Source organism: Pelodiscus sinensis, chromosome 8 (assembly GCF_052426305.1).
Source record: "Pelodiscus sinensis isolate ZL-2025 chromosome 8, ASM5242630v1, whole genome shotgun sequence".
Classification (NCBI taxonomy): Eukaryota; Metazoa; Chordata; order Testudines; family Trionychidae; genus Pelodiscus; species Pelodiscus sinensis.
Window position 1 is genome coordinate 4828973 of NC_143059.1, and position 16465 is coordinate 4845437.

General features: G+C 52.2%; 1 protein-coding gene across 4 annotated transcripts in view; it reads left to right on the plus strand.

Moving 5' to 3' along the window:
* Positions 1 to 16465, plus strand: part of WDFY4 (WDFY family member 4) — a 187578-nt gene that overhangs the window by 153153 nt on the left and 17960 nt on the right. For all 4 annotated transcript variants that reach the window (XM_075934641.2, XM_075934642.2, XM_089780037.1 and 1 more), the window contains 6 exons: positions 652 to 761; positions 8187 to 8340; positions 9378 to 9469; positions 10200 to 10412; positions 12623 to 12770; positions 14623 to 14780. In XM_075934641.2, coding sequence (XP_075790756.2) covers positions 652 to 761; positions 8187 to 8340; positions 9378 to 9469; positions 10200 to 10412; positions 12623 to 12770; positions 14623 to 14780 — 875 coding nt within the window. The remainder of the gene's footprint in view (positions 1 to 651; positions 762 to 8186; positions 8341 to 9377; positions 9470 to 10199; positions 10413 to 12622; positions 12771 to 14622; positions 14781 to 16465) is intronic.

The following is a 16465-nucleotide window of genomic DNA, read 5'->3' on the forward strand; positions in this document are numbered from 1 at the left end:
TCTCCTCCAGTATTGCACCCTGGGTGTGAATGGGTATTGGTGCATGCACCTAGCTGGTAGCAGTGTACCTGTGTGGTTGTGCGTGCACATGTAACCCACACACCTAGGCTACTTCTCCACTGCAGGCTTTTTGTGGAAGAACAGCCGTTCTGGCGCAAAATCTTGCGGAGCGTCTACACTGCACGCGTGTTCTTGTGCAAGTCAATTTACAGTCAAGCATCAGAAGAGATGCACTTGCGCAAAAGCATACGGCAGTGTGGACACGCTCTTGTGCAAGACCTTTTGTGCAAGAACTCTTGTGCAAAATGCTCTTGCACAAGAAGCCTGCAGTGCAGATGTAGCCCTAGTGTGGGTCACTGGCCATGCAGGGGCACTTAGCCCACTTACAGTGAGAGAGAAGAACAAGGGAGCAGGGTGCTAGCTGGCTTTATAGCTTTAGCTGTAGAAGCTCCTATTCGAAGCTCCAGAGGTCCCAGGTTCAAATCTGCCCAGTGGTGGTGACACGCACCCCTCCTACTGGCCGTGGCCTGGCACGAGGATCCTTGCACACCTCTGGCTTTCAAGCCCTGCCCCTCCCCAGGGTGGTGTTTTGCAGCTGTGCTGTCCAATGGCTAAGTGTTACCAACCGAGACTTGATCCTCTGCTGTCCAGGAGACCCGTCCGCCCAGTGTCACTACTGCACCCACTACTCCTCCGCCATCATCGTGATGTCGTACTTGGTCCGGATGGAGCCGTTCACCCAGACCTTCTGCGCACTTCAGGTAACGGGACGCAGCCTTTGACCTCCCTGGCACGGAGCGGGTTCTGCTGCTCCTAGATTCCGGCGCCTGGCTCGCCCCCCGCCCCTTCATCCTCGAGTAACTCCGGGATGTCCCACGCGGAGCCTGGTACCGATGGAGGCCCCGTGGCGCTCCCTTCGGGGAACGCTCAGCGGCAGAACCTGATCCCGGGGCTCACGCAAGACCCCGAGGGAGGCTTTGTGGGTTGCTGGGCCTCGACCACGGCTCCTTCTGTTTGGCGCTGAAGCGCCTGGGGACTGTTGTGAGGCAGGGGAGGGCCGGCCGCATCCCTCTTCAAATGCTCTGCGGCATTCGGCTCTTTATTCCCTGGTCTTTTAGCAATTACAAGTGGGTTAATTGAGCACTAAGCCCCGTGAAGTCGGCTGTTCCCGGCAGCGGGCCACGGCTTTGTGAGCTGTCAAAGCAGCGCTCTCCCCCGGCGCTTTGGATCCATAAGAAGCCCCCAGCCTGTGTGTGCTTGGTAGGGGGCTGTAAAAGCACCCGAGACTGACACAAGCGCCCAAGGTCCTGCCTTGCTCTAGGTCTGGCTGAACCACTGACTGGTTCTGCCAGCTGCCTCGTTCCGCTGGTCGTGCACTAACGCGTGCAAATCGGAGCCGGGGTTGTCGTTCCCCACGTCTACCTGGTGCCGCTCGCTCCCGGGGCAGACAGGGGAGCAGCAAACCTGAGTGGCATGAGCTGGTTCCACTGGGACGTACAGCTGGGTCCAACGAAGTCGGGAAGTGACTGATCTGGTCACTGCCGTCTAACCGTAGCGCCCCCTGCTGGTAGGAACACAGCCCTCCACAGGAGGACTGGAAGGAAGCGAATGTAATGCTGATCTTGTTAAAGGGCTCCAGAGATGATCCTGGCGGTTACAGGCGGGCATGCCTAATTCACTCCCAGCCAGGCTGGTAGAAAGGCCTTGGAAAGGGTTCAGAAAAGGGCAACTAAAATGATTAGGGGTTTGGAACGGGTCCCATATGAGGAGAGGTTAAAGCGACTGGGACTTTACAGTTTAGAAAAGAGGAGACTGAGGGGGGTATGATAGAGGTTTATAAAATCATGAGTGGTGTGGAGAGGGCCGATAAAGAAAAGTTATTTATTAGTTCCCTAAATAGAAGAACTAGAGGACACCAAATGAAGTTAATGGGTAGCAGGTTTAAAACTAATAAAAGAAAGTTCTTCTTCACACAGCGTGTAGTCAACCTGTGGAACTCCTTGCCAGAGGAGGCTGTGGAGGCTAGGACTATAATAGAGTTTAAAGAGAAGCTAGATAATTTCATGGAGGTTAGGTCCATAAAAGGCTATTAGCCAGGGGATAAAATGGTGTCCTTGGCCTCTGTTTGTCAGAGGCTGGGGAGGGATGGCAGGAGACAAATCACTTGATCATTGTCTTCGGTCCACCCTCTCTGGGGCACCTGGTGCTGGCCATGTCGGCACACAGGATACTGGGCTAGATGGACCTTTGGTCTGACCCACTATGGCTGTTCTTATGTTCTTATGTAAAGTAGAGGAAAGACGAGAACTACCCCACACACCGACACGCCATGTTGGGGAAGAGTCAACATGGCTTTTGCAGAGGGAAATCAAACCTCGCCAATTTCTTAGAGTTCCTCAAGGGTGTCAATAATCATGTGGACGTGGGGGGATCCAGCCATAACTCTGCCCTGGGGCTCTTAAGAAGTCAGGAGAGCAGGAGGAGGTGGAGATGAGGGCTGCGTTTTAAGAGGAGAGTGTCTTGAGATGGGTCTGATTCAAACAGAGTTGTCTGGCGAAGTTGATTCCACTGGTCCATAGAGCTGATCGCACCCAGCCATCTAAAGAAGAAGGTTGGTTAGTAAGTGAACATCTAAGAAAAGGGTCTTTTAAAGCTTTGCGCCTTCATAGGCATCTGAGATGCACTTAGAACTCCTTGGATTTAAGGTCCTATCAGGCCCCAATGTTATAATCAACGGCACTTTCTCAGCCCCATTCTTACAGGAGTGCAGTTTGATTCTAACTTATATTCTCCCCAGGGAATGCTTTTCCCTAACTGCTTTGCCCTGCCACTGTCATACTGTGGCTATGACGGTATTTAATTTCACCCGTAGCCCTGATGACTGTAATGGCTTCACAAAAAGGAAGGAAACCCTAGATCTCACGCCGTGTGGCTCAAGCTGTAAGAGTTTATGTTAATGTGCAGCTGAAAAGCCTAACGCAATTCCAGGAATTTCTTTTTCCCTTTCGGTGCAGTTTTTGTATTCCAAGAGAGAGAGAAAACCCATTAATTCTGATATAAATATATGCAAATAAATTTATTAATACAAGAAATGGGAAAATCAGTTATTGCTTCCTTTATAAATAATACAGGCTTAAGTTTTAAAGATATTACTTTTCCTGAAAATGAATTAGACAGCCCAGGAAAAAATCACATTTTTTCTTGGTGGTAATATCTTTAACCAGATTTGTCACACTAACAGCATTTCCTATGTATATATTATTTTTATTTAATACAGGTAATCTTTTTATTACAAATCATATTGTTTCTCCGGAGATTACCATCAGCGCTCATAAAAGCTGCAAAAAAAGATGAAAAAGCATCAATCACTACACGACACAGGGCGCTGTGTGAAGATTAAATATACAAAGCCCTTTAATATGCTTCAATGAGATACTTGTTAGCTGTTGATTTATTTATAGACCTCCTTCTACCCTGTTTTAATTTCGACGTGAATTTGACTCCAAGGGTCCCTGCCTGGTACTGATCAAGAGCAAAATGACCTTGTGCATCAAATTATCTCTTAGCTAGATCTTGGCCAGAGGATTAGTTGTGATCCCCTGAGTTGGAGTGCAAAGTCTCCCCTATCCAGACGTAAGCTCCGTTGACTGCTTACCCAAAAGTGGAGTTTGCTTTACAGTGCATTGAAGTGGAAGACTAGCTGTCTCGTTTTCACCCCCTGCTCAGCTCCTGCACGGATGCTTATGTGTTGCTTAAATATAAAAGTTTAAGTTTATATTGAGTCAAGAAGCAATGGGCTTAAACTGCAGCAAGGAAGGTTGAGGTTGGACAGTAGGAAAAACTTCCTACCTGTCGGGGTGGTGAAACACTGGGATAAGTTGCCTAGGGAGGTTGTGAAATCTCCATCCCTGGAGATATTTAAGAGCAGGTTGGACAGACACCTGTCAGGGATGATCTAGATCAGGACTACTCAACACACGGCCTGCCGGCCACACAGCCCGTCTGTTTGCGGCCCGCGGTGCGGTTTGGGTTTGGGTGCGGTTTGGATTTACGCGGGACTTAACATGTGGCCCATGGGTGGGAGCCAAAACCAAAAAGCACTCAAAACAATGGTCTTCTGTTGAGATGCGCTTTAGTAGTTACAGTCCTGGACTGTCAGTGCTCATCAAAAGTGCTGTCAGATGGGTGGAAATTGGGTAAACGTTGCCTTGTATTAATAGCAGCAGCACTGACTCAAATGGGGCCTGTGTGTTGTGTCGTCTTGCCTTAATCTTTGTATTCATGCCCGTCAGTGTGAAAGAAGCTATTTGCATATATTTGAATATATATTTGCATGTACATGCAACCACACTTAAGTTGCAGCCCTCGGCGTGTGCTGTGAGTATCAATGTGGCCCTCGGGGCTTCCAAAGTTGAGTCGCCCTGGTCCAGATGGTGCTTGGTCCAGCCGTGAGGGCAGGGGACTGGACTCGCTGACCTCTCGAGGTCCCTTCCAGTTCTAGTGTTCTGTGCTTCTATGATATTTAATGCCCTGAAAGGTAAGCCCCAGTCACCTGTAACTACCTAGAAAGGACCTTTTTGATCCCAGTCTTCTTGATCTAGCTCCTGAGGCCAACAGAGGAGGTGAACAGAAGCAATGAGCTATCCTAATCAGCCAGCAAGAGGCAGGTCCCTACGGGCTTGCATGCAAATCTGTCACGCTTAGCTGGCTGCCAGGGACGGAAGCGAAAGCCTCCAGAGTTAAAAGCATGAACTGCTGGAGCCTGAGGGAAAGGGACGTCCCTCTGCGTGTGCGACAGGTCCCTCGTATCCTCTGCAGAGCTGGGGCCTGCCCCACAGGCACACAGATGGGTTCCGCCCCCGGAGCTCAGCGCGAGGACACAGCAAGCCGACGGCGCGGGCGACAAGTAGGGGCTGGGGAATTCTGTCCCTCAAAGGATTCGTCGCTGGGATTCAAGTCCGCAGACGTTCGGCCTGTCAGGCTTAGTGTTTGAATTCTCATCTTCCGGCCCGGCGGGGGGAGCAGCCAGCTGTGGAATTCAGCCCCTTTCATCCCAGGTTCGAGGAAGCGGAGGGACAGCGTTTTGTGTGGAGAGGCCCGACGGGCTGGCGAGTCAGAGCCAGAATTCAGCTTCCAGAAATAGCCCCCTGCGCCGTCTTTCATTTGGCCCTGTCTCCCCACCTGAGGTGGGCCGAGACGCCTCCTTGGAGTGGTGAGGCCTGGCCCTGCTATAAACCAATCCAACGCAGGCCGAACCCAAAGCCACCATCTCTCTGGGTGAAAAGGGTCTCATAGACTCATGGGCTACGTCTAGACTGGCATGATTTTCCGGAAATGCTTTTAACGGAAAAGTTTTCTGTTAAAAGCATTTTCGGAAAAGCACGTCTGGATTGGCACGGACGCTTTTCCGCAAAAGCACTTTTTGCAGAAAAGCGTCTGTGCCAATCTAGATGCGCTTTTCTGCAAAAAAGCCCCGATTGCCATTTTCGCCATCAGGGCTTTTTTGAGGAAAACAAATCTGAACTGTCTACACTGGCCCTTTTGCGCAAAAGTTTTGCGCAAAAGGACTTTTGCCCGAATGGGAGCAGAATAGTATTTCCGCAAGAAGCACTGATTTCTTACAGTAGGAAGTCAGTGCTTTTGTGGAAATTCAAGCAGCCCGTGTAGACAGCTGGCAAGTTTTTCTGGAAAAGCGGCTGATTTTCCGGAAAAACTGGTCAATCTAGACACAGTCATAAACTTTAAGGTCAGAAGGGACCATTATGATCATCTGTCTGACCCCCTGCGCAATACAGGCCACAGAATCTCACCCACCCACTCCTGAAATAATCCTCTCACCTCTATCTCAGATATTGAAGTCCTCAAACGATGATTTAAAGACCCCAAAAATGCAGAGAATCCTCCAGCAAGTGATCCATGTGCCCCATGCTACAGAGGAAGGCGAAAAACCTCCAGGGTCTCTGCCAATCTACCCTGGAGGAAAATTCCTTCCCAACCCCAAATATGGCGATCAGCTAAACCCTGAGCATGTGGTCGCGGCACCGTAGCTAGATTGGAAGCCACCGTTAGCTGCCCTGAGATTCCAACCTTCCCGGAGGCTGGAATTCAGGGTGCTGGCTGGTGAAGCCCAGCTTGTTCCCATGCCCCCTCGTTGCTTCTCTATCGCCACATGGGCAAACAGCAGGAGGGAAATGAGTTCGGAGGATCAGTCCAAGTTCTCCTGTGTGCCTCGTGGCTCCAGTCTCTCAGCCCCTCCTAAGGACTGGACCCTGGCTTCTCAGCGCCCCTGGGGGTACGGGAGGAGGAGACATTTTCCCAGTGGGGATTTTGAAGCGCAGTGTAGCACAAGTGACTTTCCCCCTGAGTCCCACGCCTCTGTCCCACCCCCCAGGCCTGCCTTCCTGCCCCACCGAAACGCCTTCTGGAGCCAACCTTCTCTTCCCAGACACCAGGAAAGGCCATGTTCCCCAGGGTTTGCCTGAGATTCGGGAAACCGTTGGCTGACGTTCTGTGGTGGTGCTGGAGAAATATTCTGGGTTAAGTCATGGTGTTCCCCCAGGCCTGGACAAGGGGCCGTGTGGAGTTTCCTTTCGAGAGTGGCTCTCCGGGTGTGGCTGCACGTGGGCTGTGATTCCTAGCGCCCGTAGGCAGACCACTCGGGCCATCATCGAGCAGGGGCGCTACAAATGACAGTGTGGCCATGCTGTGGCAGGAAAGGGTGGCCACACCGAGGATAAACCCGTCTAGACCCCATGGAAACAGCTAGCCCAAGCCAGTGCCTGTGCTACTGCGGCCACAGTATTTTTAGCACGCTAGCCCGATGATATGAGCGGGAAGATGTTGGCCCTACCCCTACCTCCAACAGTCAATTTACTCAGAGTGTCGCCGTTTGAATCTTTAATCCACATCTCTAGGCTCTAGAGGGAGCTAAGAAAAACAGCCTGTGCAGATGCCCTGGTAGACTGAGCTGTGAAATTTGAATCCAGACCCAAAGCATCTTGGTTTCAAAGGGATTGGGTTTCAGTCTCCTATTTCAGGGCTGTCTTCTGTGGAGATGCCCAGAAGGCTTGGCAAGGGTGGCCCAGTGGTGAAGAAACTGCCCTAGAACCTTGGAGAATATGTTTCGGTTCCCTGCCACAGGCAACCTGTGTGTCCTCTGTCAAGTCACTTATAGTCTGTGTGCCTCAGTTCCCCATCTGTACTATGGTGATAATAGACTGGGGTGCAAATATGAGTCCTTTAAAAGACTGTGAAGTGCTCTGAGTAACGCTGTATAAGAGATCGATGTAAGGATTCATACAACAGGGACCCCTGTGGTCCTCAGGACTGAACTCCTATTTTAGCAATTATCTCCTGCAATTAGTTTGGCTAGTTGTGGTTGGGAGACCACTACAGACAGGCTCGGGTGTGTCCCGTTCCGAGTCAGGATCGGCCGTGTGGAGGGAGGCTTTGATCGGATAGGCAGGGCGGTGGATCTAAGCGCTCGTGGCCCGTGCAGATCCCAGGGCACTTTTCACCAGGGTGTACACGGGCCCGAGGCTGAAATCCTAGTGGGGCAAACGTCCCCTGCGGTGTCAGCGCGGCATCTCTGTCTTCGTTCCTGAACGAAGCAGCGTGACAACTAGCTGTGCTTCAGAGGCGGGCGTTGCGATCCCAACAGGGGGTGGGGCTTTCTCGCTGCGCCTAAGTGACTTAGGAGCACAAGTGCCTTTGGGAGTCGATGGGACTTGCGCTCAGCATTTGGAAATGACCCCGGAACTCTAACACGGTCTCAATCCTAGGCCACACTCCCGCGTAACGTAAGGGGAGGCTTTCCCGAAAGGCCTGATTTTTGTGAAACCAGCCCTGTTCAGGAAGCGCCTATAACATTCAGCATGGGGGGAAGGGGGGGGGAGGGTGCATGGAAGCAGGCCGGCTCGCAGAAAGTGTCCCAAAGCCAGGCCACGGTCATGCAGGAGAGCCACATTGCTGCTTGATGGCGACGCCATGCAGGCTAGACGCGTTCCCCTCCCAAGTGCACCGTATAAACGGGGCCCCTTTCAGCTACGTGCCTAGAGTCCCATTAGAAAGCAGGCCGGGGTTCGGCTCCTGCCTCTCGGTCAGGCAAGGTCATGCAGCACACTGGAAATCCAACCCTACGCACGGGGGGGCGCGCTCAGTCTGTCTGTCTCTCCTCGTGGCTGCAGGGGGGAAGCTTCGACGTAGCCGACCGGATGTTCCACAGCGTGAAGAACGCCTGGGACTCGGCGTCGCGAGACAACATGAGCGACGTCCGCGAGCTCATCCCCGAGTTCTTCTACTTGCCCGAATTCCTAACCAACTGCAATCACTTTGAGTTTGGTAAGAGCCGAGAGGCGGGCGAGCGCCCTGACAGCGCGGGGCTGCGAGATGGGATCTGGCCGTTGCAGCTGCTCTGGTAGGCTGAGCTGTGAAATTTGAATCCAGACCCAAAGCATCTTGGTTTCAAAGGGATTGGGTTACAGTCTCCCATTTCAGGGCTGTCTTCTATGGAGATGCTCAGAAGGCTTGGCAAGGGTGGCCCAGGGGTGAAGAAACTGCCCTAGAGCCTTGGAGAATACAGTTCAGCTCCCTGCCACAGGCAACCTGTGTGTCCTCGGTCAAGTCACTTATCTGTGTGCCTAAGTTCCCCATTTGTACCATGGTGATAATAAATCGCGGTGCGAAGATGAGTCCATTGAAAGACCGTGATGTGCTCTGAGTAGCGCTGTATAAGAGATCGATGTAAGGATTCATATCACAGGGACTTCTGTGGTCCTCAGGACCGAACTCCTACTTTAGTAATTATCCCCCGCAATTAGCACGGCCCCGTGCTGCCACCCATAGAACTAGTGTTTGGATCCAGTCTGCTCTGAGATGGGAACAGAGTTCGTGCTGCGAACGGTGCGATTTTATCGTGGTAATGCAAATTTGCAGAGACCCACGTTATATCTGCCGGTGTCTGCAGCCAGAGATGCGGATACAGATTTCCTCTCTAGAACCCTGCACGTGTTCTGAGATCTGCATCCGTGGATGTGGCTACAAACTGCGTAGCCATGCAGGGCTCTAGTCATGACTAGCACAGGGAGGTGCTGTAAGGTTCCGCTCCGGGCAGGCACCCGGGAGTTTGCATTCTCATTCGCATCAGCTGTAGGCTCTCTCTGGATCTGCCCGGGAAATCCCCAGGGAAAACAGGATTTTAGGAGGGTTTTAGGAGGCCACGTCCATATTCCAGCCAGAACCACACAAGGAGAAACCTCGCCCATAGGAAGTTATCTGGCCCTGGCTCGCTTAGCTTTGGGGAAAACCGGTCTCCATTTGCAACCGAGCAACGGCTCTGGCTGTTTGTCTAGCTAATCTTCCCTTGGGACCTGTTGCAGGCAGCATGCAGGATGGCACGGTGCTGGGGGATGTGCAGCTGCCCCCCTGGGCGGACGGAGACCCCTATAAATTTATCGGCTTGCACAGACAGGTTAGTACCGTATGCAGGCTGACGATGCCTATGGGCTTCATTCGGTGACCCTTGCATGGGCCGCGGCGGGGCCAAAGCACCGGGCAGACGTTTCGGTGCCTTCGAGGGGCAGCATGGGGGCGCCCAGGGATGGCAGGGAGCGGGGCCGTAGGGCAGAGCAGACTCAGCCTGCCGATGCTACGCAGCCCCCACGTGCAGCTCCCCTGCTATGTGAGCAACGGGGTTCCCCCCTGCCCTGCCCTGCCCTGCTGGGCTGGTCGCTGCCCCTGCCATTGGCTTGCGGAGCAGGGTCTGGGTGCAGGAGAGGATTCTGGCCAGGGTGAGAGGTCTCGGAGGGGTGCAGGGTCTGGGAGGGAGCTGTGACCTGGGACGGGGAGGTGCAGAGGGTTGGGGTGGTGACCTGGGGCAGGGAGTTGGGGTGCAAGAGGAGGTGGGGTACCAGAGGCAGGCTCTGGCAGGTGGCTCTGACCTGCACCAGGCCTGGAATGCCGGTCTGTAGAGGTGGAGTTAGCACCTGAGCCCACTTGGAGAAATTCCTGCGGAGCCTCAGCGATATAAAACCCAGTGACCCGCTTTAAGAAAAGCCCTGCGCTGCGTGGTGACAGTCCGTAGAGCGAGCAGCATCCCACCGCGCTGGTTTCCCGGGGCTAGCTCGGTATTCGCTCTGCCTGCCCTGTGTCGGATCTGCGACAGGTGCCCCTTTCTGACCCCCTTTGGCTCTTGGTCCCAGGCGCTGGAAAGTGACTACGTGAGTGCCCATCTCCATCACTGGATCGATCTCATTTTTGGCCACAAGCAGCACGGCTCAGCCGCCGTGGAGGCCGTGAACACCTTTCACCCCTACTTCTACGGAGACAAGGTGGACCTCAACAGCACCAGCGACCCTCTGATCAAAAGCACCATCCTGGGCTTTGTCAGCAACTTCGGGCAGATACCGAAACAGGTACCGTCCCCTGTTGGTCCTCCTGCGTCCCTTCGCTTCATTGCTTTAATTGCAGGAGCTGGAGAGGAGGCCGGGTGGAGAGGAGAACATGACTCATAGAGACTTGGTAGGGTTACCCCCAGCCTCACGCTGTGCAACGCTGACAGGCGGAAACACACCTGGGACCTCTGGAGCTTAGTGTATGAGCCTCTAGAGCAGTGTTTCTTAAACTTTTTAAGACCGAAGAACACCGAACAATTTTTTTTTTCATGAGGAACACCAAGGATTTTTTGTTGAGCAAAAAAAAAAAAAAAAGGCACCTGCCCCTTTAAGGGTGGCCATTTTTAACTCTGTTGTTCTCCACGGCACACCTCCAACTGCCTCGTGGCACACCAGTGTGCCACGGAACACAGTTTAAGAAACGCTGCTCTATAGCTTGGGCTGAAAGCCAGCTGGCTCTTAGAGAGAGAGAGAGGAGTTCCCTCTCTAGCCTTTGCTGAGTCAGTGATCCCCAACCTTTTGGGGCTGCCGGGTGCCCGGGGATGGGGCCACGGCTGCACATGCGCCATGCATCCGGGGGCGGGGCTGCTCATGCACCACATGCCCAGGGCAGGGGCCATGCAGGCGCCGCGTGGCCAGAACAGGGGCCGCGCAGGTGCCGTGCACCCGGGGCACAAGAATGACTTGGGCCAGCCCTGATGACTTGGCGGGTGCACATAAATGCACCGGCAGGTGCTATGGCACCCACGGGCACCACGTTGGAGACCACTGCTAAGTGGTCTAAGTTCCTCTGCATGGCACAGTAGACCACACCCAGAATATATGTGGGCTACATGTGCACAAGTGTACATGACTACACAAGAAGAAGGGCAGCAGTGAATGGGGAGAGGGACAGCTGGTTTGCTGGGGTGTAGGTGAGTGCAGAACTAATCAAGGAACAGCACAAGCCAAGTTGAGCTAAGGGATCCTGTGCAGCCCAGTCCTCCTAACTTTGTGCTCATGGAGAATCCAGGATTGCTGTAGGATTTGCAGAAGTACACGAAGTTTGAGCCACGTGGTTCCATTGCCAGCCGCTTTATCCTCTTGCTAGACAGTTTCAACATTAGGGCAGATCTACACTAAAGGCTTGGCTATACTGACTGAAGAATGACCATCTGGCAATTGATCTTCCGGGGTTCGATTTAGTGGGTCTAGTGAAGACCCACTAAATCGAATGCTGAAAGAGTCTCCATAGATGAGGAATAAGGGAAGTTGGGAAGAGTAAGGGAAGACAACAGAAGATTTTTCTCCCATCGACCTCCTGCTGTGGGGTTGCCCCAGAAAATTCATGTAAGGTACGTTGACTTTGTCGTAGCTGGAATTGCATATTGCCCATCAATTTTCTCTGCCAGAGTGGACCTGACCCAAGGGGACAAGTCAGTCTGAGCTATGCAATTTGAGTTATGCTGCTAATGTAAGTCGGATCAACATAGCTTAGATCTGCACTGCGCTGGGTCAACAGTCTTCACTAGACCCACTCGATCGATCCCCAATGGATCGATTGCCGCAGCATCGATCCACCCAGTAGCTGAGGCATCCCCTTAATTTTAGCACAGGGGAGAGAAGCTGAATTCTTGACTCAGCAGCCTGCAACCTGAAGCTCTCTCATTACAATCAATCTTGCTACAATGGCAGCAGGAGGGCTGAGCACCAGAGACATAAAAAATAACGAACCTCCCTCGTTAAGAAAAGCCACTCAGCTATTTCCCCTAGACATCTCGCGGGTGAGAACTTCCTAGAGATGAGGCCAGGTGGCTGCATTTCCCCTCAATCCCTGCAGAGCGAGGAAGAACACAGAGCTGGGAGGAAGTCAAGCTGTGGGCGAAACAATAGGAAACCAGTCAGTGGGCCTGGCTGAACCCACAAACTTGTTTCACCTGTGAGCCAATCCCAATTGCAACCCTCATTGTTAGGGTGCTTGCTTGGGAAGCTAGAGTCCTGGGTTCAGTTCCCAGCTCCGCCACAGACTTCTAGCGTGCCCTTGGGTAAGTCCCTTTGCCTCCACTCCGCATGTGTAAAACGGGAACAGGAGCTTTTCCCTACCTCCCGGATATTGTGAGGCTCAGTCCGGGGATGTTGGGGCGGTGTTCAGACGCTGAGGTGCCGGTGGGCATAGAAGTACCACAGAGAGACAGATGTAGCCGCTGCACAACAGGGCGAATTGTTTTCATGTGTTTACTCCTTTGTTCTAGCTCTTCACGAAACCCCACCCGTCCAGGAATGCCACGGGCAAAAACACCTTAGGGAAAGAGTCTGCCTCCTCTCTCCATTCGGCCGGACTTATGCCTCTGCTGCTCAGCAGCCCGCAACATCTGAAGCTCTCTCCTGTCACAATCAAAGGTGCTGGCAGCGCAGTAAATCCAGCCGTCTCCTTCACGTATGAACCTCATCCCGGCCCCGGCCGCGAGCTGGCTGCATTTGAACCATCCAGCCGGGCATGGCTTGATTTTCGCAAAGCCCCAAACCGACCCCCTCCAGATCGCCATGTCACGCAGCTTTTATGAGAGAGAAGGGAAGACGGAAAAGGGGGAGAAATAATTTCATGACAAAAATTCAAAATGTTGAAGTCCTTCGTATTGCCTGTGATCCAAAGCGGAAGGTTTAGTTAGGTTTTTCCTTTTTACTGATATTTTAAAAGTTTTGATTTTTTTTTTTAATTCAGAATTTTTGAAATGTTTCTTCCACTAGCTCCCTTATTTCGAAATAACGAGCGTAACGTCCACACTACCAAGCCCGTTATTTTGAAATAATAATGCCTGCTTTCCACAAGGAATAACGCTTATTTCCAAATCGTTATTTCAAAATAGCGGTCGTGTGGACGCTCCGCTGCTGCTGTTTTGAAATAATCACTCTCCAGAGTCCTTCAAACTAACTCCTCCCCAATGCTTCCTGGGGCTATAAGTCAAGGTAGCATGTCCACATTAACGGAGCCTGCTTTGGACTCATTTCAAGGCTTCCCTGTAGCGTGGGCACACAGCAGATTTTTCGAAAAAGCGAGCCGCTTTTTCGAGAGGGAGTCTAGATGCTCTCTTTTGAAAAAGCACAGGTTGCATTCAATAGCGCCTTTTTTCGAAAGTACTTTCAAAAAAAGATGTTCTTCCTCGTAGAATGAGGTTGACGGCGATCGAAAAAACTGCCGTGTTCTTTCGATTTACTTTCAAAAGAACGCGGCTGCAGTCTAGACGCAGGGGAAGTTTTTTCGAAAAAAGTAGCCTTTTCTCGAAAAAACCCTGTAGTCTAGACACACCCATTTTGTTGAATTCAGGGAGATGTAAGGAGAAAATAAAGTATCGAAATGTTGACACGTGAAATGTTGTAAGTTTTCAGTGTCATCAAAAACTTTTACGATATCAAAACTCTTTTCATGAATTGCGTCCTTTTTTCTAAGAAGAAAAGTTTTGGGTTTTTTTTTGTTTTTTTGGCGGGGTCAGAAGGCGTAGGGAAAACATTTTGGAAAGAAACATTCTGACCAGTTCTGCTGTCTGCCAGTACGCCTGCATGCCCCAGCCAGCATCAGGACCCAGGTGCCAAACAAATAGAATAGAAGATCATCCTTCTATCTGAAACAAACAAACTAGACAAACCGAAAAGATGTAATTGACAGAGGTGCAGCAGATCTTTGACTCTGGGAGCTAGCCAGATGGGCCGTTCCTGGGAAAGGCTGCTATGTGGGGAGGAGACTGTAACTGACAAAGGCCTATTTCACCCCACTTGCCTCCCCTCTGCCCTCCTCGCCCTTTAGGGAGTGCTCTACCACTGTCTGGAGTGGGGAGACACAAGCAACCGAAGTTTCTCCCTTTGCCCCATCCTGCCAGGGGAGGAATCAGATGGCCCATAGAATCATAGAACCCTAGAACCAGAAGGGACCTCGAGAGGTTGTCAAGTCCAGTCCCCTGCCCCCCCAGCAGTCCTGTTGGCCCACCTGTTCTGCTTCCTCCTGCTTCCCCCGTGGATGGAGTGGGGGGGAGTCCGAGGCTAGTCCCTGGGAGGAGAAAACACTGGGCTTCACCTGGCCTCATCCCCCTCCTCTAGGTGCATTGTCCAGCCTAGAAAGTCACTGCATCCTGCCCCCAGGGTGGGTTTTAGCCTCTGGGGCTGGTCACACGGCCCAGCGTCGTTTCGGAGACACACGGGGGCCGGGGAGTGACTCTGGAAACAAGGGGCTGAGTTGTGATCTCCTTCTGCCGCTCAGAGGCGCCCAAGGGAGCCGTCGGACACATCGTGCCCGGTGAGAAGAGCGTTCTGGCCGTCGAGAGGAACAAAGTGTTGATCCCCCCGCTCTGGACCAAAACCTTCTGCTGGGGCTTTGACGATTTCACCTGCTGCCTCGGAAGCTACGGCACCGACAAGGTAAATCGGAGCAAAGGCCGAGGGGTGGGAAACGCCGGCCAGGGTGTGGTATGAAGAATCCTCTTCTAGTTGCCTGGGGGTGTGTGTGTGGGGGGGGGGGGGGTTGGGGGTGCTCACCTGTCCGGGTCCAACCAGTGGCCAGATTTGGGGTGGGAGGAAAGTTCCTTGGGTCCTACTGGCAAGGACTTCGGAGTTTCTCAGCTTCCTCTGCAGCTCGGGGAGTGGATCTCCTGCTGGAAACATCTGAGCATGTCAAAAGAGCATAAGAGCGACCACACTGGGTCAGACCAAAGGTCCATCAGCCCAGTGTCCTGTCTGCCGACAGCAGCCAAGGCCTGGTGTCCCAGAGGGAGGGAACAGAGCAGGGAATCCTCACGTGATCCCTCCCCTGTCTCCCACTTCCAGACAAACAGAGGCGAGGGACCCCATCCCTACCCATCCTGGCTAATAGCCATTGATGGACCTAACCTCCGTGAATCTATCTAGCTCTTTTTTGAACCCTGTTTAAGTTCTAGCCTTCACCACATCCTCTGGCAAGGAGTTCCACAGATTGACTGTGCACTGAGTGAAAAAAAAACTTCCTTTGGTTTGTTTCAAACCCACTGCCTCTTAATTTCATTCGGTGACCCCTAGTTTTATATGGTGAGAATAAGTAAATAAGTTCTCCCTATTCACTTTTTCCATGCCAGTCATGATTTTATAGACCTCTATCATCGCCCCCCTTAGTCTCCTCTTTGCTAACTTGAAGAGTCCAAGTCTTTTTAATCTCTCTTCATGTGTCCCACCTAATCAATTGATTCCTGCCAAGGCAGGGCCCTGGGTCCTTGAAGGCACCCCGGTCTCTCTCTTGCTCTGTGTCTGTGGCCTGTGGCACACCACAGATTGATCTGAGGGGCTGAAAGGCTTTAACTGGGGTCTTTGGCTTTGTTAGAGGATTGTCTGGGTGAACTGTGATGGAGCGTGCCACGCCGGCGGTCAGGCTGGTTGATCTAAGGTTCCTTTCTGGCCTGAAACTCCATGAAAAGTGGCTTGTGACTGGGAGAGGGGCGGGTCTCGGTTACTCGGAAACCGAGACCTCGTGCGATCGGCCGTAACGACAGCCCCGATGAGAAATTCTGTCCCGCAGAGCTTTCTGCTGGGATGAGGATAGGACAGTGCCCGCTGCCGGCAGACAGGCCGCTGGGCTGGATGGACCTTTGGTCTGACCCCGTGCGGCCGTTCTGATGACCATCTCTAACCCTAACCCCCCCCCCCCCCCCCCCCCCCGCTCAGGCTTAGCACTGTGCTCCCGCTGAGTACGGAAATGCAGCCCCCCCTAGAAATCTGATTCTCCGGTGTCTTTCCTGTAAGGCAGTTTCTCCCAAGTGGTGTTCTGGGGAACCCCGGGGTTCCGCGAGTGAAAATAAGGGTTCCGCGAGAAAATTCCATTACAATAACATGTTATTATTAAAAAATAATCATTAATATTAAGCATTTATGAATTTTAGTGAAAACAATTTTCATTTGTGTCGATCTCATGACCTTGTTTAGCATTTGTTTATTATTATCCTTACTTATTTGTGATCTACTTTTTCAGCTCTGTATATAAGACTGTTATTAGGGGTTCCACAAAATTCTTTTGAGTTTAAATGGGTTCCGTGGCCAAATAAAATTGGGACACACTGCTGTAAGGAATGAGTCACACC